Below are 23,139 nucleotides of genomic sequence, written 5' to 3'. Positions count from 1 at the left end.
AGGGACTCCACCACCAGTGAGGGCCAGGATGCCCCAGGAAGGGGTTACATGTGTAACATAGGTCATAGAATTTTACCATTACCCCTGCCTTGAGCCCAGTAAGAGGTGAAAGTGCAGTATAACCATTTATAAGCTCTACTATGGTTTTAAAATAAATCTGTACCTAGGGGCTGATCCAGCCCGCACTGAAGTCAATGGGAGTTTTTCCACTGTCTTCAGCGGGCTCTGGATGCAGCCCGCAAATCGTGCATATTATGTATTTGTGATGCTCCACAGGGGTACCCAGGGTTGGAAAGCACCTCACTGCTACATGCCCGTAGCGTGATGCAGTCTTGTCCGTGCTTCCGCTCCCTGAAACCAACCGCCTCTGGCAGCGCAAGCACGACCTTGCAGGACCCACAGGCTTCAATCCCTTTGTGCAGGTTAGTGAATGGCACACAACAATGCCCAAGCACTCTGATAATTCCCTGCAGTGTCCAGCCTCTTATCCACTGAATACTCACAAAACTATCAGGCCTGCTGTGACCAAAGAAACAGTTCAGACCAGCTTGTAAGATTCAGCTCAAGACCAAGGTTTTGCTTATTATTACAGCACTGAGATATATTTAAAAATGAGAATAAGTTCATGATTAAAGTATAGAGAATCAGGAATAATGAATAAGAATATTGGAAACAGATGGTTACATGTAGAACAAAATCATAACAGCAGCAAAGAATCCTGTGGCACCTTATAGACGTCTGTTAGTCTATAAGGTGCCAAAGGATTCTTTGCTGCTTCTACAGAACCAGACTAACAGGGCTACCCCTCTGATACTAAAAATCATAACATGCTTTCTAAAGACTAAACTTAACTAACAGGTTACTCACATGTCTAAAGCTGTTTATTATACTCCAAGTCCTCTGCAACATTTTCAATCAAGGCACCCCCTCTGGCCTTAATATAGATGAATCCAGTGTCTGAGTGCCTCAGTTTACCCATCAGTAAGAAACCGCAGATCTGTAACTTGATCAGGGTCCACCATGCACCAATGGACCTTCAATCAAGGCAGGAAGAGATCCCGTTTTCATGAATGCAGATATGCTGTCCATTTACTTCCTAACTGTAGGATACCATGATGCCTTCTTTATCTTTTAGAAATACACTCAAAGTTCACCATCTTTACTCCTAGACATGCTCGGCCTGGGGGCAGGGCAGAGGGAGCCTCAAGCATGGGCCAGCTCAGAGTTGGGGGTTTGCCTCAAACAAATAACTTCAAGTTGTTAAAAAGCACAGATCTGCTGATCAGATGGGAAGAGGCAGGGCTTGCAGGAAAGCAGACAGAACTCAGGTCTCTGGAAGCAGGGTGTGTGCCTATGAAAAGTTGAGCCTACCCAACTCTTGAGGGAAAAGTCTTTGCTTTGAAGAAGCTGTTTGCAGTCACTGTATCACCTACTGGTCACAGATGCTGACGGGAATCCATGCAGGTGGCCAAATGCAATCAGGACAATGAAGTAATCATAGTTGGTGTATGAGTGCTGCAGCCGCAAGATCCAGGCTAAAAGCGGGGTCACTCATGGGAGTCCATTCTGAGAAAAATGAAGGCGCAGGGCCAGTCACTTGAACAGGTGCCCACAGAGAAACCGAGGTCAAAGGTACAGTTAGTCTTGAACGATGAGAGAGTGTTCTAGGATTTTACAGGGGTCCTCCTGGTCTGCTGCTGACATATCCAAATGCTGCTGGAGCATGTGGCAGCTTTTCTCCATTACAGCTAATTGTGTGACTGTTCTTATTTTCTTTTCCTTTTTATCCTGCCCATTGCAATTTTGTAGGCGTCCCAGCCAAATAATGTCCAATTACTAGACACATCCGTTTTCACATCCATCTGCTCAAGGGGGGATAGCTTAGTGGTTTGAGCATTGGCTTAATAAACCCTGCATTGTGAGTTCAATCCTTGAGAGGGCCTTTTAGGGATCTGGGGCAAAACATCTGTCTGAGGATTGGTCCTGCTTTGAGCAGGGGGTTGGACTAGATGACCTCCTGAGGTCTTTTTGAACCCGAATATTCTATGATTCAGGGACAGGAACCTGATACGTAGCCATGTTTATTGTTTTCTCTGGAGCATCCTCCCCTCCGCCCACTATTCTTGGTTTCTGATTTCATGGACCTTCAGGAGCAGACACACACCTGACACCATGGTTGGTGTATGAACACAAAGAGATAGAGCCGGGACTGTGCATGAGCCTCTACTGCATGAGCTAAAAGCCATATGGCTGCTAGCTAAGGCTGCAGAGCAGACTCATTAATCTCTAAGTGGTCTTGGTGCCACTAGATGGGACAGAACACCACACTTGGAGGTGTGTGGGTTAGAGACATATCTAGAGCTTCTTGGATCTTCAAGTAGTAGTCTAATTTCCAGTACATAATCATAGTGTAGCACAGGAGTAGGCAACCTATGGCACGGGTGCCAAAGGCAGCACGCGAGCTGATTTTCAGTGGCACTCACACTGCCTGGGTCCTGGCCACCGATCTGGGGGGCTTTGCATTTTAATTTAATTTTAAATGAAGTTTCTTAAACATTTTAAAAACCTTATTTACTTTACAATACATAACTGAACTATTATTATATGTAGACTTATAGAAAGAGACCTTCTAAAAAGGTTAAAATGGATTACTGGTGTTGTCAGAGTGGTACCGGTGTGGTGCTCTGCTCTCTCCAATGTTGATATCACTCGGCTGCGTGCGTGAGTTCCCTCTGTTTGCTGCCCCAGCTCTGCGCAGATAGCTGACACAGCAGACCCGATGAGAACCCCCAATAACCACAGAGTCCAGTAAGATGCAAAGTCACGTCGACTAGGTTTATTGCGACCTTGGATACAATGGCAGTTCCCTGTAGGTTTCTTAGCCTAATTCAGGGCATACTACGAGAAAGTGCCTCTTGGCAATGGACCCAGCTCAGTCAGTGGCGGGAGTTTCCACTGCCCCCTCGACTGGACAAAGACACCGCCCCAAGGATGAATTCTTATACACAGATACAAATAAGTTACACATCACACCTGACGTATGGAGGTGCAACCCCTCCACGTAGCACGGTACAACCCCTCTACGTAGTAAGGTGCCGCCTTTTACCTTGTACATGTTGGTTCAATCAAAACAACTCTATCCATCATATTACCCTTTTGCCCCTGTCATTGGGATGGGCCAGCCTGTTCTTTATTATCTGTGTGGAATGTATAAGTATGTGAATGTTCAGTACCTTTTAGGTACGTATCAGCCCTTTCCTTGCCAGCTCCTGTGAGCAGGGCCTGCCTCTGGCTCACAGCTTCACTTTGCTTTAGCAAAGTCTTGACCATTACTTTAGTTCAGGCCTCAGGCCTCATACCGGGCCTCTGATACCAAGGTTTATATCTTAGGGCCTCCTCTTACTACAACTGGGATGCGAAACCTTAAATCAGAGTGAATAAACGAAGACTCGGCACACCACTTCTGAAAGGTTGCCGACCCCTGGTGTAGCACCTCCTGTTGGGAAGTTATTTACCGTAACACTATGTTTCTATAGCACCTGGGCCCCCAATCTCAGCTGGGGCCTCTAGGCACTACTGTAGTACAAATGATTCTATTTCAGCCTTCTAGACACTAGAGGGGTTTAGGACATCACATAAGGATACAGCAGGAGCGTCAATTTCTCATCCATAGAGCAGATCTGAGAGCCTGAATCCTGCTCAACTTATATTTGGAAACCTAAAGGGCTAACAAGATTACATTAGAGTTTGTTTAATACTCGCTATTTAATGTGTGTGTCAGTGACACGGCTGTGAAATCTCAAGTAACTGAGATAGATACAAGTCGGTAATAGGTTTCACACTTGACTTGAATCTGGACAAACAGGGCAGATCTCTCATGCTGATGAAATTGCTCACGGAACATTTGAGATCCTGGTTCTGCCACACAGATTTCTGCCCTACGGCGGGACTTGCGCACATGAGAAAGTTGTTCTGCTTTGACTATGCTGCTAAGCAGTGTTTTTCAACCTGGAGTGTGCGTACCCCTAGGGGTCCATGAGCTCTCAACAGGGGGTAGGGAAGAAAAATCCTGTAATGGCAGACAGCACATTTTATTTGCTAAAAGTTGGTAATCTAATCATAGGTATATTATGACCAGACCTCAGATGAGGGTATGCAGTAGACAACATTATTTGGAAAAAGGGGTATGTTATTTGAAAACTACATAGAATGAAATAGCGCCCCCCTCTAGTGTCAGATACAGTTATATCTGTATAAGAGTACTCCATACTAGCATAGCTACTCCCATATGGGAAGGGGAATAACTACAAAGCTGACAAATAAAAATTAATAGGCTTGTCCCCAGGCCCACTTCCCATTTTCATATTTTGGGTTAATCACACAGAAGAATTATCAGAGCTGTGCTTACAGAGCTAATGCACTGACTATTTTGGCAGCATTATTCAATCAAAATTAAGCCCATTGTATTTCACTCCCCTGTCCTGGGGATATTAGTATCAGTGAAGTTTCTTCAGTTGTAGGTGAAGCTCGTTCTTGGAGCAGACGTATTTTCCTTGGGAGGTTTCACTGGATCAGGCAAGAGTTTGAAGCAGAGGAGGGTGAGGGCAAGAGCCTCCTTCACCTCGTTTAATGTAACAAAATTAGAGGAACCATTAGAAAAGAGATAGAGAATAAAACAGAAAATATCCAATGCCACTATATAAATCCACCTTGAATACTGCATACAGTTCTGGTCGCCCCCTCTCAAAAAAGATATTTTAGGATGGGAAAAGGTACAGAAAAGGACAATAAAAATAGTTAGTGGCATGGAACAGCTTGCATAGGAGGAGAGATTATAAAGACTGGGACTGTTCCTCTTAGAAAAGAGGTGACTAAGGAGTGACGGGACAGAAGTTTATAAAATCATGAGTGATGTGCAGAAAGTGAAGGAGGAAGTGTTATTTACCCCTTTACATAACACAAGACTCAGGGGTCACCTGAGGAAATTTATAGGCAGCAGGTTTAAAACAAACATAAGGAAGAACTTGTTCACACAAAACACAGTCAACCTGTGGAACTTGTTGCCAGGGGATGTTTTGAGGCCAAAAGTATCACTGCATTTAAAATATAGCTTAGAGAAGTTCACGAAGGATAGGTCCATCAATGGCTATTAGCCAGTACGGCCAGGGATGCAACCCCATGCTCTGGGTGTCCCTAAACCTCTAACTGCCAGAAGCTGGTCCTGGATGAGAGGGGTTGGGACTTGAAAAATCACCCTGTACTGTCCATTGCCTCTGAAGTGTCTGGCACTGGCCTCTGTGTGAATCAAGATACTGAGCTAGATGGACCAACAGGTTGATCTAGTATGTCCATTCTTATGTTCTTATAAATAAGAACGAGGAAAGGATTCTGTGCAACACCGAGTGAGTTTCAAATACATGTTACTTCCCTTTTTTATGTAACTGGCAATGTGAAAAGGGGCTTTTGCCTCTTGAGAGCCTCCTAGTGGCTACATGTGGTACCACCTGTCTTTTCTCATTCCTGGCACCTCGGCAGGCTGCCAGACAACCTTGGCAGGTCTTCTATGGCTTGGCACTCACAGAAGGGTTGAATCACAGAAACCCCCTTGGGGCTGCCACCTGAAGTGCCAAGACTATTTCTTCCCCTGCTTTCCCTGCCAGCTTAGGACTTGAGATGCTTCAATAAGCCATCAGAGCACATGGTCAGAGATATTTTTTTCACTGTGTAAGCAATCTTATCAAGGTCACCCTTGTTCAGTCGCAAGCCTATCCTCCTCACTAGCGTCTATGTACATAGCTGGGAAGGACGGTTCCCTCCACTGCAGGAATCCCTGGGTAAAATGCTATGGCCTGTGTTATACAGGAGATCAGAGCAAATGATCCAACACCCCTTCTGGCCTTAATATAGATGAATCCAGTGTCTGAGTGCCTCAGTTTACCCATCAGTAAAACGGACAAACCGCAGATCTGTAACTTGATCAGGGTCCACCATGCACCAATGGACCTTATTTTGATAGTGGGCCAGAACCAAAACCCCTGTTCCAAACACCCCCCAAACCCAGGAATTTATGCTTAAGCCTCACCATGGGGTTAATTAATGTTGTTTTAGTGTGTGTCTACACTGACATGCAAGCTCAGGGTTTGAACTCAGGCTCAAGCCTAACCCCCCGTTCATCTATTACACAAATCATGCTCAGAGTCAGGATATGAGCACCCCATGCGGGTGGAGGTCCAGAGCCTAAGTCAAGATGGGACCCAGGTTTCAGGCCATATTGCTTTGAAGTGTAGACACAGCTCTACTGGATTTGTACTCTGGGAGTTCCCTAGAAGTATCCCTTGGGCTGACTTTCTCTGTCCTCTGGGCAGTCAAGTTTGGTGGACGGTCAAGTTTTCCCACAGTGCACCATGAACAAAGGGCTAGAATGGCCACATTCTGGGAAGGCACTAGGAAGTCTGGGCTATGAGTGGCTGGACTCAAGCCTGAATAAATCAGTGTAGACACTGGAGCCCCAGTTTGGGACACAGGGTTCCACAATTCCTAACCTAGGGTTACAAATGAGTGTGAACGCTGAAACCCTGGGTTAACAAACCAATGGTGGTAACTTGAAAGTCATACGATATGTCTTCAGTACTCCATATATTGAGTATGAATTCATGAAGTCTCCTCAGCAGGATCTCACCTCCATATTCCAATATTTCTGCAGGAATGCCATCATATCCGGGAGCCCTGCAGTTGTACATGGCAAGATTGAAATGCTGACTTCGTCAAGGGATGGGCCTGTGTCCTTGTTGTCATTACATGTTGGATGATCTACTACTCTTATTAGTGCCTTGTCTGTAATGTTAGACAGCGCGTTCAAAACATCACTGAAATGCTGTTGCCACCTCTGAAATATTTCTCCTTTGTCAGTGATCAGTGTTAGGCCATCCACGCTCTTCAGGGGCACTGTAAGGGTATGCGTCAGACCATACACGTCTTTAAAAGCAGCAGAGAAATTTTTGGTCTCCTGGTGGTTGGCGTAGCCTTGGACTTCATCTGCCATAGTGTTCCACCATTCTCATCAAACCAATCTTGATGGTGGATCAAGCTGCTGTAATGTTATTAGAGAGCTCCACTTCATCTTGTAAGCATGTTATGTTGAGCCTTCTGATTGGTTTAGACGATGACTTGCGATTCAATGGTTGAATGACTAATAACAGTTTCGAGAGATCATGTGATGGTCTTTCCAGAATTCTGCCCTTCCATGCTTGCAGTGGTTTGTACATCTTGTAGATCTTACCACTGGAGAATGATGTAGTGGATAAGAGGTCATTTTTTGGATCTTGGGTGCACCCATGATATTTTCTTTCTGACTGGTAGGCGGGAAAAAGTAAACATGAATTCTAATTGACACTTGACGCACTCACAAAGTAGCAGTCTTCTATTGCTATTCTCTTTCCCAGGCTCATGCTGTCCAATGGCAGGCCAGCAGATATTATTGCCAGTCCTTGCATTAAAGTCTCCCTAGGATAATCAGTTTATCTGATGCCGATGTAGGCACGATGAGTTTGTCCAAGTCACCAGAGAACTTTTCTTTCTCATTTTCAGCATTCATCATAGTAGGAGCATAAGCGCTGATGGTGGTAACATTCCTCTTACGTTTCAATGGCAACTACAAAAGCATTGAATGATCACTTATGCCTTTAGGTAGACTTTTAAGCTTGCAAGCAATGGAGTTGCTAATGGCAAAGCCAACATCCAGTTGTCCTAGCTCTGAGGCTGGGCAACCTCCCCAGAAGAATGTGTATCCTGCACCCATCTCTGCCAATTGACCTTCGTTCACTGAGCAAGGCAACGTCAACCCTATGCCTGGCCAGTTCTCTTGCAACGAGAGCTGTGCCTCTCTTAGGTTGGCTGGTGGAAGGGTTGTTGCCTAAAGCACTAACATACAATCTAATGTAAGGCCAAGCGGCCCTGACCAGCCAAACCTGCAAAACCTGCACAGACTGGAGGCAGTGCTGATAACCTCACAGTTTCTATTGAAACAAGAACAGGATGCAAGGAACCGCTAAATATTTCATCGCTCTATTCCGCCCTGGTGCAAACAGGGTGTGTACCCCAAATTTGGCTCTGTATGTTTGTAGAATTTCAGGATACTTCCCTGGGGCTTTAATGCAAGAGGTCAGAGTAGCTGATCTGGTAAAACACACTCATTGGGAATCAGCAAAGAATCCTGTGGCACCTTATAGACTAACAGACGTTTTGGAGCATGAGCTTTCGTGGGTGAATACCCACTTCTTCGGATGCAAGACATTGGGAATGTGACTGATTTGCTTCTAGAGTCCGTAAGCTCACACTGAATCCACAAATCGTACAGATTTCCCAAACAATCATACCCTGACAATCAGCACAATCCCCTTTTGGGGTGGCAGTGTTGTCTAGTGGCTAGGACACTACATTGAGAGACTTGGGTTCTACTCCCAGTTCTGCTACTGACTGACACTGCATGACCTTGGGCAAGTCATTTCCCCTCTCTTTCTCGCCTCATCCTTTGTCCGTCTTGTCTATTTAGAGTCATTGGGACAGGGACTGTCTCTCTCACCATGTGTCTCTACAGTGCTTAGCATAATGGGGGTCAAATCTCTGGTTTTCCAGGCATTAGAGGGATTCGGACATTGCATAAGGCCACAGCAAGAGACACAATCGGCCACGGGATGAGAGGCAGGGATCTGAGAGCGTGAATCTGGATACATTTATATTTGGAAGCCTAATGTGCTAATACGATGGCATGAAGATATTTTTAATGCTCACTATTTAATTTATGCATCATTGACACAGCTGTAAAATCTCAAGATAATTTAGATACAAACAAGTTAATAAAAGGGGTTACACTTGAATTTAATCCTTACAAACATTGATTAAAATGCTTGTTGGGTTATTGGGATGCCTGATCTGCCACACACAATTTTGGTCTACGGTGTACAGTCAAAAGTTGTGCCGCTTTGACTATGCCACTACAGGTAAAGTGGGACAACTCCCCTCCCTTGTGTGGATGCAGCTATATGAGTATCAATGTGCTCTTTACCAGTATTGCCATTTCTGTATGGGACGGTGTAACGGTGTTGGGACTCACCACCACAGCACCTCCTCCTGGTGATTCCAGGAATTAGCTCAGTCCAGTGGAGCACCCCGTCCTGGTGGTGTCCCGTCAGTCATCTCACCTTCAATTAGCGTTGTTCCCAACATGCGGGGTCCTCTTTGAGCCACTGCCCTCTGGCACTGCCCCTTAGTCCATCCTCACAGTCCTTCCGGAAGGTGTGGGGGGGTCAATCAGCTGCCTCTCTGTGCCCCGGCCAACATGGGCAACTGCAGCCCCAAAGTCACACTCCTCTTGGCAGGGTGTTGGGGCAGCCCTAGATGGCCACTCCCATCGGCCGCGTGTAAGGCAAGGAGGGAAGGGGGGACCTGGGCCCGCCCACTACTCTGGATCCCAACCCAAGAACCCTCTATTGGAAGCCGTCCTGGCCTCCTTCTCTCCCTCCGTCTGTCTGTCCACGTCCCTGGGCCGCTTCCCCTTCGGCCCCTCGCACCAGCTAGGTCCTTCCCCTCAGGGCCTGCAGCCTGGCAGACACCAGGCTGGAGTTCCCTACTGCTCCCCCAGGCCTGGAGACAGAACTTCCCCTACCGAAGGCCTGGGACAGACTGCCTCTCCTCTCATTGAGCAGCCTTTATATAGGGCCTAGCCTAGCCCTCATTGGCTGGCTCTAATATTGGCCCTGATTGGCTCCCAATAAGTCCTTCTCTGATTGGCTGCCCATCTGTGCAGGTGCACTGACCTGCTACAGCCCATGCTCTCAGGGAGTGGGGCAGCTGCCACACTACAGATGGGAATAACTATATGGGTATAAGACACCTTAATAATGGTGTCAGTGAATCCACATTAGGGCTTTTACTGGTATAACACCAGCAGTGAAAAATCACACGCCTCGCCGACTTGGTTATACCTGGAGAACTTTTCAGTGTAGACCAGGATTTGCACTCTCCTTAATTTAGTTAGCTGAAGGGCTGAATCAGGCCGTCCCATGGCAACAGATAAGCCTTTGCATTGCCCTGAATGGAAGGCAGGGGAAGATTAAAGAGAGAGGCAACTTTTGTGCAACGAACCTGCCATTGATTTATGTCCTATCTAGCAGACCTTTTGGAGCATGAGCTTTCGTGGGTGAATAGGTATTCACCCACAAAAGCTCATGCTTCAAAACGTCTGTTAGTCTATATGGTGTCACAGGACTCTTTTACAGATCCAGACTAACACGGCTACCCCTCTGATACATCTCCTATCTAGAAGCATGTGGAGTGGCCAGTGCCCAAACAGCCCACCTGGGTCCCGATTCCTGATTGGGGCTTCTAAGCACTCATGTAAATAAACAATAATTGTCATTACCGCTATGTAGGGCTTCTTCCTATTAAACATATCATCGCCCTGGGGCGCAGTGTGGAGGCACACTACTCCAGCAGGAATTGCAGAGCACTCCCGTCCCTTGGTGGACTTACTGCAGTACCCTTTCTGGGGTAAACCAGTACAACTCCCTACCTACTCATCTCGCTCCCTCTGAGGAAGTGATCCCTACACAGGCGCTGGAAATCTGGCAGGCCCGTGTACAGAGCATACAAGGGGACAGGAAAAGGAAGTCTCCTTACTCTCTCCCGTCCATCCTTCACCCTTTGTGTCAGAATCTAGCCCCTCTGCAAATCTCCCAGAGCTGGGACACTGTCCTCTCTCTCTTCTGTACAACGCTAAGCCCTTGTTAAACTATTATGATGATCAATAAAAATACACAGCTGCATCTCCATGGCCCTTCACCCTGCAAATAACTTTTTAGTTAATCACAAAGAAGAGTTAGCAGGGATACATCTGCAGAGATGAAACACAGCCTTTGTTTTCACTAGAAACGCCTGGGAAAATTTTGACAGGAATTGTTGCTTTGGACAGAATTTTGTTTTGAAAAAAAATCTATCAATTTTTTTGACACCGGTACTAGTTTAGATTTGTTGATTTCAGAACGACTTTTCGTTTTGCCTTTTATATGAAAGTCAAAATCAGAGGAAAAAGTTTTGATAATCTTGGAAGAATTTTTAAAATTTTATTGAAATGATTTTTTTAAATTCATTTTGTAGGAAATTTTGAAATTCTGTTGTTTCCTTTGCAATTCTGAATGAAACCATTTTGAAATCACAGAATTTCCCATGAAAGGGAAATTTCAGTTCCCACCCAGCTCTAGTTATTCAATCAAATTTAGATTAAACTCTGTCATGTATCACACTCCTGTCCCAGTGATCTAAGTGTCACTGAAGTTTCTTCAGGTGCAGGTGAATCCCATTCTTGGAGCGCAAAACGAGCTGAGGTATTTTGACGGGGGGCTTGGCTGGATCAGGGGAGAGTTCAAAGCGCAGAAGAGTCAGCGCAAGAGCCACCTTCAACTCGTTCATGGCAAAATGCTGCCCCACGCAGTTCCTGAGCAGAGAGAAGTGACAAATATTTCATCTCTAAAGTTACCAAAGACACTTAATATAGTAAACAGAGCACAAGGGGCGGCCACTGAAATAGTTAACGGGATTCACTTCTATTCAGTGGTTAGTAGAAAGGGCTGGAAAATGGAAATTCCTTCCCACAACAAAATTTTGCATTTTTAAGTCTGGAGATGTGACAGCCTGGGGAGCCGACCAGCCCCCAATTCCCTGAGTAGACAGTGGTGCAGAGAAGCGACTAGCAGCTGCTCTTTCTTCACCAAGTAGAAAAGAGATGGCAGCAGAGCTGTAAACATAATTCTTATCTGATGTTAAACATCTTCCCCAGGTAATGCCTGCAGCCAAAGAACATACTTGTTTTATTTAATTATGTCGGGCAAGAAAAATACCAAGTACTGCACTTTGCTCTCTCCAGTCACAGTATAAATTTGTTAGTCTCTAAGATGCCTCAAGGACTCCTCGTTGGTTTTTTTAGTATAAAGACCAGGTCTGAAGCCAGTTTAAAGTGGCAAAGAGCCATCAACTTTTCTATGTGGATTTAGATTGGCTAAGCATCAGCTTTCTACGGGTATTTGTTTTGGATAAACTGAGCAGTGAAGCTGGTTGGGATTTTTCCACTGGAATGATTTTCCAACAGAAAATGCAGTCTTAGCAAAAATGAAATTTTTCTAAAGAACATTTCCAATTTTTGTTGGAAAAATTTGAGGAAAATCTAAATGAAAACTCCTGTAAGCCAGGCAGGCAGCTTGGGATAACTGGGGAACATTCATTTAGATGTTCCAAAGGAAAATTTCAGTTTTGAAGAAATTGCCCCTTCTGTCAGAAAATTATTCCAACAGAAAATTCTTCACCAGCTCTACTGGATAGTTTATCAGAAACAAACATAGGCAGAGGGCTGGTGTGAATCAGCATAGATTCAGTGAAGTTGACGAAACTATGCCATTTACACTGGCTGAGAATCTGGTCCCTGTGGTGGAACAGGAGACAACAATTAGCAGAACCTAATGGTGTTTCTCTTGGCTGATTTGTAATTAAACAAAAGGTTTGTTCTTTTGTTGCAGGCACTTGTCAGGGAAGAAGGATTCTAGAAACAAGTGACAATTACATGTACAGTTCTGCTGTGAATACAGCAGGAAAGCTGCCACCTCCTCTCTCCATAGTGAAGAATATGTACAGGGTAGTTCTTCACAAGTCATGCCCAAGGTCCCACAGCACATCAGTGGGTAAGCCAGGCATAGAGCCCAAGTCCCTAGACTTACCTGTCCACTAGACCACCCCATGTCCTAATAACTACTATTATTGTGCAATAGAGCCTACAATGTGCTAGATACTTGGCAAGATAGACAACAAAGGACAGTCCCTTCCCCCAAAGAGTTGACAAACAAACAAGCAGACAGAGGCCAGGGCAGGAAAATAACAAAATAATTTTCTATATCAATCAACAAGGTTCCCTACAGGCAGCACAGCAAAACTCCCACTAACTTCATGGGAACCAGAATGTCACTCCAAGGTGGGAGTGATTCATCAGTGTCCAGGGAAGAGGATTTTATTTAACTAAAGCGATGTATAGAATTAAATATATTCCACCTGGGTCCAGCTGCAAACGGCAGAAAAGCGTAGGAATGGCATCCAGCTGAGTTCTCTGGTGAGAATCTCAAAGGGTCGAAGACCTGCAAAGAATAGTAAAGACACATAGTTATGAAACTATCGCTTAGTTTGGCAACTGAGCTTAGCTAGTAAGGGCCAGATTCCACTCTCAGTTACCCTTGCACAAGCCCACTAAAGGCAAGTAAACGGCCTTATCTTAATGACATAGGGCAATGTGTACCAATGGTTTGGGTAGGGAAAAGGGACACAATTTCCATCACAATCTCTCTCCATAGCTAACACCTTGTATTAGTATACGGCTCCCAGCTTACAGCAGAGAAATGGCCCCATGCAGAAGATCCTTGAGACATCTACAAACTTCCCAAAATGAAGAGGGTGGGTCTGGCGCAAACAAACATGGGAGGAGTCAGGGCAATGAAAGGTATTGTGTCAGCTTTAGGATTTGACCCAATGCATGGGTGAACCTGGTTCTCTCTCCACCCTTAATTAAAAATTCACATAGAAACAAAATTTAGTTTTGTCTGGACCTCCCATTATCCAAAGGTCTTCACATATCCCCTACAATCTATGGTTAAGTGGAGTCCTCAAACAGCATGAACATTGTGTTATCTACATACTGCTAGTGAAAAATGGTCATCTACCCAAGGAAAGGGCCTGCTTGCTGCTTCCTGTGCACATAGGAACTTCTCATTGATCCGACATATAGCTATCCCATAGCCAAAAATATCTTATCAGTCTCAAGTAAAAAAAGAAGTACCTCTGGATCGTGCCAGACTGTGGGGTTTCTGTGAAGACCATAAATATTCAGTGAAACTAGGGAGCCTGTTAAGAATCACAGAAATAAATCATCATAAGACAGGAAAAACGTATTCTAGACCATAGTGTAGATGTCCATCTACACAAGTGGAGTCCTGTAAAACTAGATTAGTAACAAATCCCCCTTTGAAGTCCTGTTTTCTTCTGCCACCCATGTGTTTATTGAGTAACAGAGTTCCATCAGGGGACCACCTCATTCTTTACTGACTATTAAAACAAAAATTGGCCAAAAATGTTAAAGAATTTCTACAGACGGTGAAAAAAGTCACTTCAGGTAAGGGTCAGGAGAAGGGGAAATGTTGAGGTGGGGTGGGGGGAAATCCCAAAAGATGTTAGAGATGAAAGAGTCCTGGTGGACGTGCTCCATGTCCTAATCAATGCAAGGTTTTTCCTTGTGGTTTATTCTCCTGCTCTTTGTCTTATCTGCTTTTAAATATGTCTCCACCTTTTACCTTTGAAGATTGTGGAACAACTTATACATCACACCACTAGGAATTGACTCTTGGTATTTATTTGTATAGCTGTCATGTTGAGGAGCCCCAATCATAGCCCAGGAGCCCACTGTGCTAAGTGCTGTACAAACACAGAACAAAAAGACAGTCCCTGCCCCAATGAACTTACAGTCTAACTATAAGACAAGAAACAACAGATGGAATCAGACAGACTGAAGGGGGAGTTCACAGAAGTAACATTAATCTGCGTGACAGGCAGCTGTCTCAGCACATCAGCAACCTAGTTGTGAATTTTTTGTAGGGTTTATTGCAAAGGGAGAGTTTTAATTATGGTTCCTCCCAAGTGTGAGGGGCAGCATGGCAGAAAGCATGAAGATGCTTGTTGGAAAATTTAACAAGTGGGCAATGGAGGCTGATATCACGGGCTGGCTGGAGGTGGGAGTTGACCTTTTGATACTGAACGAGGGATGACAGGTAGGGGTGGGGAATGTAATGGGTCATGAAGGGCCTACCAAGTGAAGACAATTAACTTATGTTTGATACAGTAGAGAAGAGGGAGCCAGTGGAGGGATGCAAAGAGGGATGACAAGGTCAAAGTGACCTTGGTCAAAGGCTGGGAAAATAACCTTTGGAGCAGCATTTTGAATGCACATCATTGGGGCAAGATTGCATTGTTCAAGGCCAGAGAAAAGGATGTTGTCATGACATGCGAGATAATGAGAGCAGGGCTACAGTTTTAGCTGTGTGGCTGGGTAGGAAAGTCCATTTTTTAGAGCCATTATGCAGAAACAATCTGCAAGACTTAGACAAAGACCTGTCTCTAGGTTCTCACATCCAGGCTGAGTCAAAGATGAAGCCCAAGTTACAGGCCTCAGTGATGGGTAACAGGGTGGTGAAGAAAGGAGGTAGCAAAGGTGGTTTTGGAGGGAAGAGTAATAGCTCTGTTTTGTCTATGTTAAGCTTGAGCTGATGGCTAGACATCCACAAGGAGATGTCAGAGACAGGCTGAGATTTTTTTTGGACAGAAGGAGACGGGTCTGGAGTAGAGAGACAGATCTGTGAATTGTCCACATGGAGATGGTAGTTGAATTTGAGTTTGTGGATGTTCTTGATATTTAGCCTAAATCAAGTATCACACTATTACTCCTAATAATAGTCCCTGTGTCTCCCTAAACAATTCCCCTCCGGCCATTCAGTCTCTGTATATAAAATGCTTTTGGAATGAGTGGTGATATACAAGTAAGAGACATGAGCATCACTGGCATTGATGTACAGGCACACAGGAGCCTAATTAGCATTTAAAGAGGAGATTGACTAAGGAGACCTTTTGGTAAGGTACGTCCATCAACAAATGTTACAGGTGCACTGAGTTCTCGTGCTACGACAGGTACCGGAGGGTAAAGACGAAGTGTCTCTTTGATGCACATGGTGGTGTAGGTCATCTTCCCAAAGTCATCCCTGAAAAGAACCAGAGGCAGAGATTGGGGACAACTGACAATGGCCAAAAAGATATTCTTCATATTTTCTACAGAGATTCAACCAAAGGCAGAGCTGTGACCTGGAAAACAGAAAACTGAAAGGTGAACTTTATAATCAGTAAGTCAAGCAGATTGCAAGCAGATGGGAGTTCTCAGTGCGAGAGCCATGGAGGAGGGAGAGCGGTGGGGAGGTACTGCTTATGCAAGCCAAGTAGAGGAGGGAGAGTTCTCCCTCTGGTTTTATAAGAGAAGGGGGAGCTGTACTCTGCCTTAGTTTAAAAGGAGCTGAAAGGGGAAGGGTGGTTAGAATGGACACACTTAGGCAACCTTCTCTACCTCTCCATCTATAATATATAGAGTTATTAGGGCTTAAGGCAAGAAGGGACCATTAGATCATCTAGTCTGACCTCCTATGCATCACAGACCATTAAATTTCACCCAGATCCCTCTGAACTGAGCTCAGTTGTGCCCAATAGCTTATGTCTGACTAAAGCATATCTTCCAAAAACATACCCGACCTTGATATGAAGACATCAAGAGATAGAGACTCCACCACTTCCTCTCATTCTTTGTTCCAATGGTCAATCACCCTCACTTTTAAAAATGTGTCCATTTTCTAATTGCAGGATGTCTGGCTTCAGCTTCTAGCCACTGGCTCTTGTTATGTCTTTCCCCAGTAGATTACAGAGCTCTTTAGTACCTAGTATTTTCTCCCCATGAAAGACAGTGTTGTCAGATCACCTTTCAATCCTCTTTTTGATAAGCTAAATAGACTGTGCTCTTTAAGTCTCTCATTTTAAGGCATTTTCTCCAGCCACTGAAGCTGGAGTACAGGAGTCGACATGATAAATTGACCTCCGCTAGATCGATTGCTGCCCGCCGATCTGGCAGGTAGTGTAGACATATCTTAAGTCTCTCATTGTAAGGCAGTTTCTCCAGCCCTTGAAGTGTTTTGGTGTTTCTTTTTAGCACCCTTTCCAACTTTTCAACAACCTTTTAAAATGTGGACACCGGACCTGGATGCAGTATTCCAGAATCTGTCTCACCAATGTTCTATGCAGAGATGGGACAGATGTCTCATGCCACGCTGCAAATGCCATTCTATTTTGTGAATGCTATTTTGACTATAAATACCATGTGCCCTCTGGGTTGTACTGTGGCCTCCATCTTTAGCTGGGCCACCCAGGAGGTGTTGGGAGAAATCCTTACATCTAGCACAGGGGCTAAAAATGGGAAACCATCAAGAATCATCAACCTTGATGGTCCTCCATTCAAATGGGTTCACCCCAGAACAAAAGGCTGCCTGCAGTCCAGGAGAACTAGCTTTCCCAATTGGGAACTGGGGGGGGGGTAGGGAGAGAGACAACTGGGGTTAAAAAACTGATCACCTGATAGGGGTTATTTGGGAGGTCACTTGAAAGGAAAATTAAGTTCTCACCATTGAACAGTATCTCTGTCTGCCAGAATCTCTTTGATCTCTTCCCTGCATCTCTGCTGGTGCTCTGGGTGCAGGGCCATGCAGTACAAGAGCCAGGAGATCCCACTGGCCGTGGTATCATGACCTTCAAACATAAACGTGTCCACCTCGGCACGTAGGTCTTCATCGGATAATCCAGCTCCATTTTCATCCTAACAACACATGGCTTCTATCAGGGTTTCATGGGTTTTCCCAGGAAAGAGACATGAGGCTTCCTGCTGCTCAGAGCTTAAGTGATAAACATGTTAGAAAGGAAACCCTGGAGCATTGATCCCAGTGGGTCAGACCTTCCCTTTAGGTTGAGAAGAAACGTAAGGAACCCTGCATGTGAAATGAACTCCTGTGACGCAGACAGGTACAACTGCAGTCCTTGCTGTCCCTAGAATGCAGATACTGCTTCCTGCTGGCTCACTTTGGAGGAGAAGAAACCTCCTGGAGGGATGGTGAGTAGTAAGGAGGAAGCTGGGACATACTTGTCCCCTCCCCCTTCACTAGCCCATGGAAAGGGCATGATGCACCAAGGGAAACACATTGCATCCCTTAGAAGGGATATAGCAGTGGACTTACTAGTACCCCCATGCACAGTGCAGCAGCGGGCGGAAATTTCTCTTTCCTCCCAGTGCTTCCCCAGCCTAACACAAAGCTGAGCTTAAATCAGGGGTGGGCAAACTATGGCCCGCGGGCCACATCCGGCCTGTGGGACCGTCCTGCCTAGCCCCCAAGCTCCTGGCCCGGGAGGCTCATCCACAGCCCCTCCCCTGCTGTCGCCCCTCCCCCACAGCATGAGCTCGCTCGCTTTGCTGGCGGCACAATGCTCTGGTCAGCTGAGATGTGAGCTCCTGGGGCAGCGGAGCTGTAGAGCCCGGCCTGACCCGGTGCTCTGTGCTGCATGGTGGTGGCGGCAGCGTGGGCCGGCTCCAGCCGGGCGGCATGACTGTAGCGCCGCCAGCCACCGGTGCTCCAGGCAGCGCAGTAAGGGGGCAGGGAGTGGGGGTTAGATAGAGGGCAGGGAAGTTCAGGGTGGTGGTCAGGGGCGGGGGTGTGGATGGTGGTCAGGGGGGAAACAGGTGGTTGAATGGGAGCAGGGGTCCCGGGGGGCAGTCAGGAAGGAGTGGGGGGTTGGATGGAGTGGCAGGCGGCAGTCAGAGGCAGGGAGTCCGGGGGCAGTCAGGGGACAGGGAGAAGGGGTGGTTGGATGGGGTAAGAGTCCTGGGGGGGCCATCAGGAATAAGAGGAGGGGTTGGATGGGGCGGCGGAGGTGCAGGGGCAGTCAGGGGACATGGAGCAGGGGTGTGAGGATGGGGCAGGGGTCACAGAGGGGCTGTCAGGGAATGTGGGGGGATGGATGGGGCAAGAGTCCTTGGGGGGGAGGGCAGATAGGAGGTGTGGGCCGCGCCATGACCCCCTCCTATAACCGGCCCTCCATACAATGTACGAAACCCAATGCTGCCCACAGGCCAAAAAGTTTGCCCTCCCTGGCTTAAATGGTATGCACCGTCCTGCATAATTACATTGCCACCCAATCACTGCTGAGTTAAAATGATCATTTCTATAAAACGATCACTCTTTCGATCTACAGGAGTCTGCTTATGTCTTGCCAGTGACTATACTTTATAAAAATGGGACTAAGTGTGGTTTATAACCCGGACTGCACATGAACAAGGCTACAGAGTTTGTGTGGCTTTAACTATGCACACAGGACTCTGCAGCCACAGAGTTGGGGCAGAACCCATCCCTTGTGTCAAAACTATGCTTCTGAACATTGATGAAACTGGACAATTAATTTTAACCTTTTCCCTGAACAAACAATATATTTTTTGGAAGCTGCTGTCCACAATGCCCAGGCCTCTCTCAGTGCTGCTACTCGAAATGCTCACATACTTGGCTCCGATCAGTTCTTGCAACACTCACTTTAGCACTCAGAAGGATGTCCAGAAAGTCCAGGTGGCGCCTCTTCTGGATCTTTTCAAGCTTTTGCTCATCTTTAAGGGACTCCTTTCTTTCTCTGATCACTTTATCTGCATCAGGAAAACATTAAAATAATTATATCCCATTCGGAGCGATATGTGCACTGTGATTCTCCAGAACCCCAATGGATCCCAAAATACCCAGGAACCAGAATTCTTTGATTCTCATAATTTCTGAAATGAGATGGATCACTCTGCATGGCTTCTGGGGGACGTAAAGAATCTGGGCCACAGCAGAGCTGCCTGAACTACCTACACCGATGGGCGCTTCTCCTGTTGGTGTAGGTACTCCACCTCCCTGAAAGGCGGTAGCTATATCAATGGGAGAAGACCTCCCATTGACTTAGGGCTGTCTACATCACAAGTTAGGTCAGTATAACTACCTTGCTCAGGGATGTGGATTTTCCACATCGCTGAGTGATGTAGTTATACCAACATAAGTCTGTAGTGTAGACTACGGCTTATCTTGAAGCCTGGTACAAATCTTTAATGAGAGGTGAGAAGAGGATAGTAGGTAATACCTGTATGGTGATGTGCTAATTTGCAGGCCTTGCGGAATCGACGCCCTTGAGAACTGAGCCAGTAAATGAGATGGTTGTGATGCAGGGGGGTCTGGATTCTCTGATACACCATCAAGCTGAGGTCCATGACTGTTTGGATATATAAGTTGTCACTACAGAGAGAGAGTCAAGGGAGAGATGGATAAAGACAGGGCAGCGAGTTTGAGCGCATTGGGGGAGAGATTGCAAAGATTTCAGAATTGTTGATTTTAATGGCAAGTGTGTGGTTAGTGCAAGACTGAGCTCAGCCAGCATGACAGCAATGTGAACAGGCGGTAATGTAGCAGACTGCCTCAGAGAATGGACTTTTCCTTCCAAAGCATTCAGGCCAGCCTGCAAAAGGCAAAGCAGTGTTCCCGGGGAATAACTTGGGTGTTTGTAGTTGAATGTCTTGAGTTTGCAGCACTTCTGCCTGGCCTTGCATCCCCAGTGTAAGCGTCTGATAAGCCACGTGCCCAGTCCTATGCGGTGCCAAATGCCCTCAGCTCCCCTTTATTGCAATAGGAGAGGCAGGCACTCCGTGCCTTCCCAGTTCAGGCTTTTGGGTTGTGACATTGAGGAACCAAAAGTCACTAGACACATGAAAACTTAGGGCTGATCTCGATCCCATTGAATTCCATAGCAACCCCCCCACTAACTTCACCAGAGCAAAATCAGACCAGGGGTGCTGGAACAATTTGTACAGTGGGGGTGCTGAGAGCCATTGAACCAAACTGTAAACCCTGCATATAATGGAAACCACTTCAAGCCAGCGCGTGCAGGAGCACCTCCAGAACCCCTAGTTCCAGCACCTCCAGATCAGACTCATTATGATTTTAGCTACTCTTAGATCTGAATAGCTGTATAATACGATTGACTGTATAGGAAGCAGCTTTCTTGGTTTGCCTTGAAACAATGCCCCTTGTCTCAGTTCAACAACAACAATCTCACTTTTGTAACCATCCCCACCAAACCACTGCGAATTCTCATAAAGATCAGCTGGTGGCATCAATAAATTAGTAGCTTCTGCATTTAAAAGACACCAGCACGTCTAGCTCCTGAGGCAGGCTGTAAGAGGTGGTGAAGTGGGTCCCAGCAACCCAGATCCCAATATTCCCCTGTGTTAGTGACATGAAGATCAATAGGCTAATGCATCCACTACTTCTATCACATCTGTGTAGTTCCCAGTTCGGATACAATTGCACCGCACTGAATTTAAAGTCATTTAAGGCCAACAAGGACTTTTCATCAGGATTTGACACCAGCCTGTACTGACCTGTCAGTCTGGCAGTTGCTCTGGTAACTGAAGGCAGATTTCATGATGCTGTCGAGAGTCATCAAGCTGACATGTTCAAAGAGCTCCACTGACTTATCCTGTGTGATCAGCTGTTCCCATTTATCCTATTGGAAAAGAGTAATGAGAAGGGAGACATTTTCTTGGCAGTACAGAATCCTGGTTACAGCCATTCACTTGGGTCTGGGCCACCTCCTGCATCTGGGGATGTTGGACCTGTGAGCAGGTGGCTGTGATCTTTAACAGTCCAGCCAGTTACACTGACAGTCTTGAGATTAAACCCTGGGTTGCATGGGAGGCTGAGAGATGGCAGGAGCACCTTTAAGAGGGCTCATTGTCTGCCAAGTCATCACAGGTCACTCTGTGGAGATGTGCAATGGGTTAGCATGGGCTCTTTTCTGTTCACTGTGCTACACTGCTGCAGCGCTGGGAACCGACCCAGCATGCACCAGGGAGAACATTCTCAATGTTTTTAAATCTTTCTAATCTACTAGGTAAAGTTTCTTAAATCAGGAAGGAGCACTAGGAGGTTTGAACTCATGACAGTGCCAACAGCTGTTCCTACCAGCATCACGTGGACAGAATCTGCCATCATGGTCACGTAAGGTTTCAAAATATCATAGTGAAACCCTGGTGTCAGCAGCCTCCGATGCTGGAACCACTTTGGCCCATTTAAGATCAACAATCCTTGCCCTATGGAGGAGCACAGTGCAAAAAGCTGGTTAGATTACTTCCTACTAAGCAATCGATCATTTCAGGTGCCATGATACAATCCAGCCATAATATGAATGAATATCTGCTCAGTTCTATCCAGTGTATTCATCAGAAACATGAGAATTTTTCTTTAGAACATAAGAACATCCATACTGGGTCAGACCACTGGTCCATCTAGCCCAGTGGTTCTCAACCAGGGGTACACAGAGGTCTCATCAACTCATCTAGATATTTGCCTAGTTTTACAACAGGCTACATAAAAAGAACTAGTGAAGTCAGTGCAAACTAAAATTTAATACAATGACTTGTTTATACTGCTTTATATACTATACACTGAAATGTAAGTACAATATTTATATTCCAAATGATTTATTTCATAATTATATGGTAAAAATGTGAAAGTCAGCAATTTCTCAGTAAGTGCTGTGACACTTGTATTTTTATGTCTGATTTTGTAAGCAAGTAGTTTTGAAGTGAGGTGAAACTTGGGGATATGCAAGACAAGTCAGACTCCTGAAAGGGGTACAGTAGTCTGGCAAGGTTGAGAGCCACTAATCTAGCCCAGTACCCTGTCTTCCAGCAGTGGTCAATGCCAGGTGCTTCAGAGGCTATGAACAGAACAGGGCAATTATGGAATGACAATGTCATCTGCTCCCGTCTTCTGGCAGTCAGAGGTGAGGGACACCAAGAACATGGGGTTGCATCCCTGATCATCTTTGTTATTAGCCATTGATGGACCTATCCTCCATGAGCTTATCTATTTCTTTTTTGAACCCAGTTAGACTTTTAGTCTTCACAACTTATCCTGGCAATGAGTTCCACAGGTTGACACTGTGTTGACACTGTGTACTTCTTTTGCTGAGTGACATCATTAAACATCTTTGATTTCACTATGAGCTTTTTGGAGAACCAATATTTTTTTCCCCTGTGAGAAATTTCAAAAGAAAAATCTTTGTTTGAAAATTTTTAATCAACAATTTTCTGTTTTCCTGTGGGAACCAAACCAAAATTCATTTTGAATCAACCTTTCTGTAATTAAATGCAAGCTTTCAATTTGTTTAGACTTAAAATGTCATTTTGTTTCAACTAAAACAACCAAAACAAAATGATATTTTAAGACAAAACACAACATTTTTCATCGAGAAATTTCCTGCTGAAAGCTGAACAGTTGTGTCAGAATTGATATTTTTCCACACACATTTCAGTTTCAACAAAGCCATATTTTTTGAGGAGAAAACGTTATGTACCAAAACGTTTAACCAGGTCTAATTTCAATCCAGAAATTCAAG

General features: G+C 45.5%; 1 protein-coding gene across 8 annotated transcripts in view; it reads right to left on the bottom strand.

The window, feature by feature from the left end:
* Window positions 1-23,139, bottom strand: part of LOC123376104 (cytochrome P450 4B1-like) — a 48,334-nt gene that overhangs the window by 19,047 nt on the left and 6,148 nt on the right. For 3 of the 8 annotated variants that reach the window (XM_045027847.1, XM_045027843.1, XM_045027846.1), the window contains 9 exons: window positions 21,702-21,829; window positions 21,119-21,243; window positions 19,825-19,976; window positions 19,248-19,354; window positions 17,298-17,488; window positions 15,706-15,839; window positions 13,871-13,935; window positions 13,093-13,175; window positions 11,106-11,491 (listed from right to left, as the gene is read on the bottom strand). The exons of 1 other annotated variant lie outside the window; for it this stretch is intronic. In XM_045027847.1, the coding sequence (XP_044883782.1) occupies window positions 11,323-11,491; window positions 13,093-13,175; window positions 13,871-13,935; window positions 15,706-15,839; window positions 17,298-17,488; window positions 19,248-19,354; window positions 19,825-19,976; window positions 21,119-21,243; window positions 21,702-21,829 (1,154 nt within the window). In that variant the 3' untranslated portion in view covers window positions 11,106-11,322. Of the gene's footprint in view, window positions 1-9,200; window positions 10,068-11,105; window positions 11,492-13,092; window positions 13,176-13,870; window positions 13,936-15,705; window positions 15,840-17,297; window positions 17,489-19,247; window positions 19,355-19,824; window positions 19,977-21,118; window positions 21,244-21,701; window positions 21,830-23,139 lie in introns of those variants that run through there. 4 more of the 8 variants (XM_045027848.1, XM_045027845.1, XM_045027841.1 and 1 more) reach the window with 4 other exon arrangements.

Source organism: Mauremys mutica, chromosome 8 (genome assembly GCF_020497125.1).
Source record: "Mauremys mutica isolate MM-2020 ecotype Southern chromosome 8, ASM2049712v1, whole genome shotgun sequence".
NCBI classification, from domain to species: domain Eukaryota; kingdom Metazoa; phylum Chordata; order Testudines; family Geoemydidae; genus Mauremys; species Mauremys mutica.
Note: the sequence above shows the minus strand (reverse complement) of the source record. Positions and strands in the feature narration are given on the sequence as shown.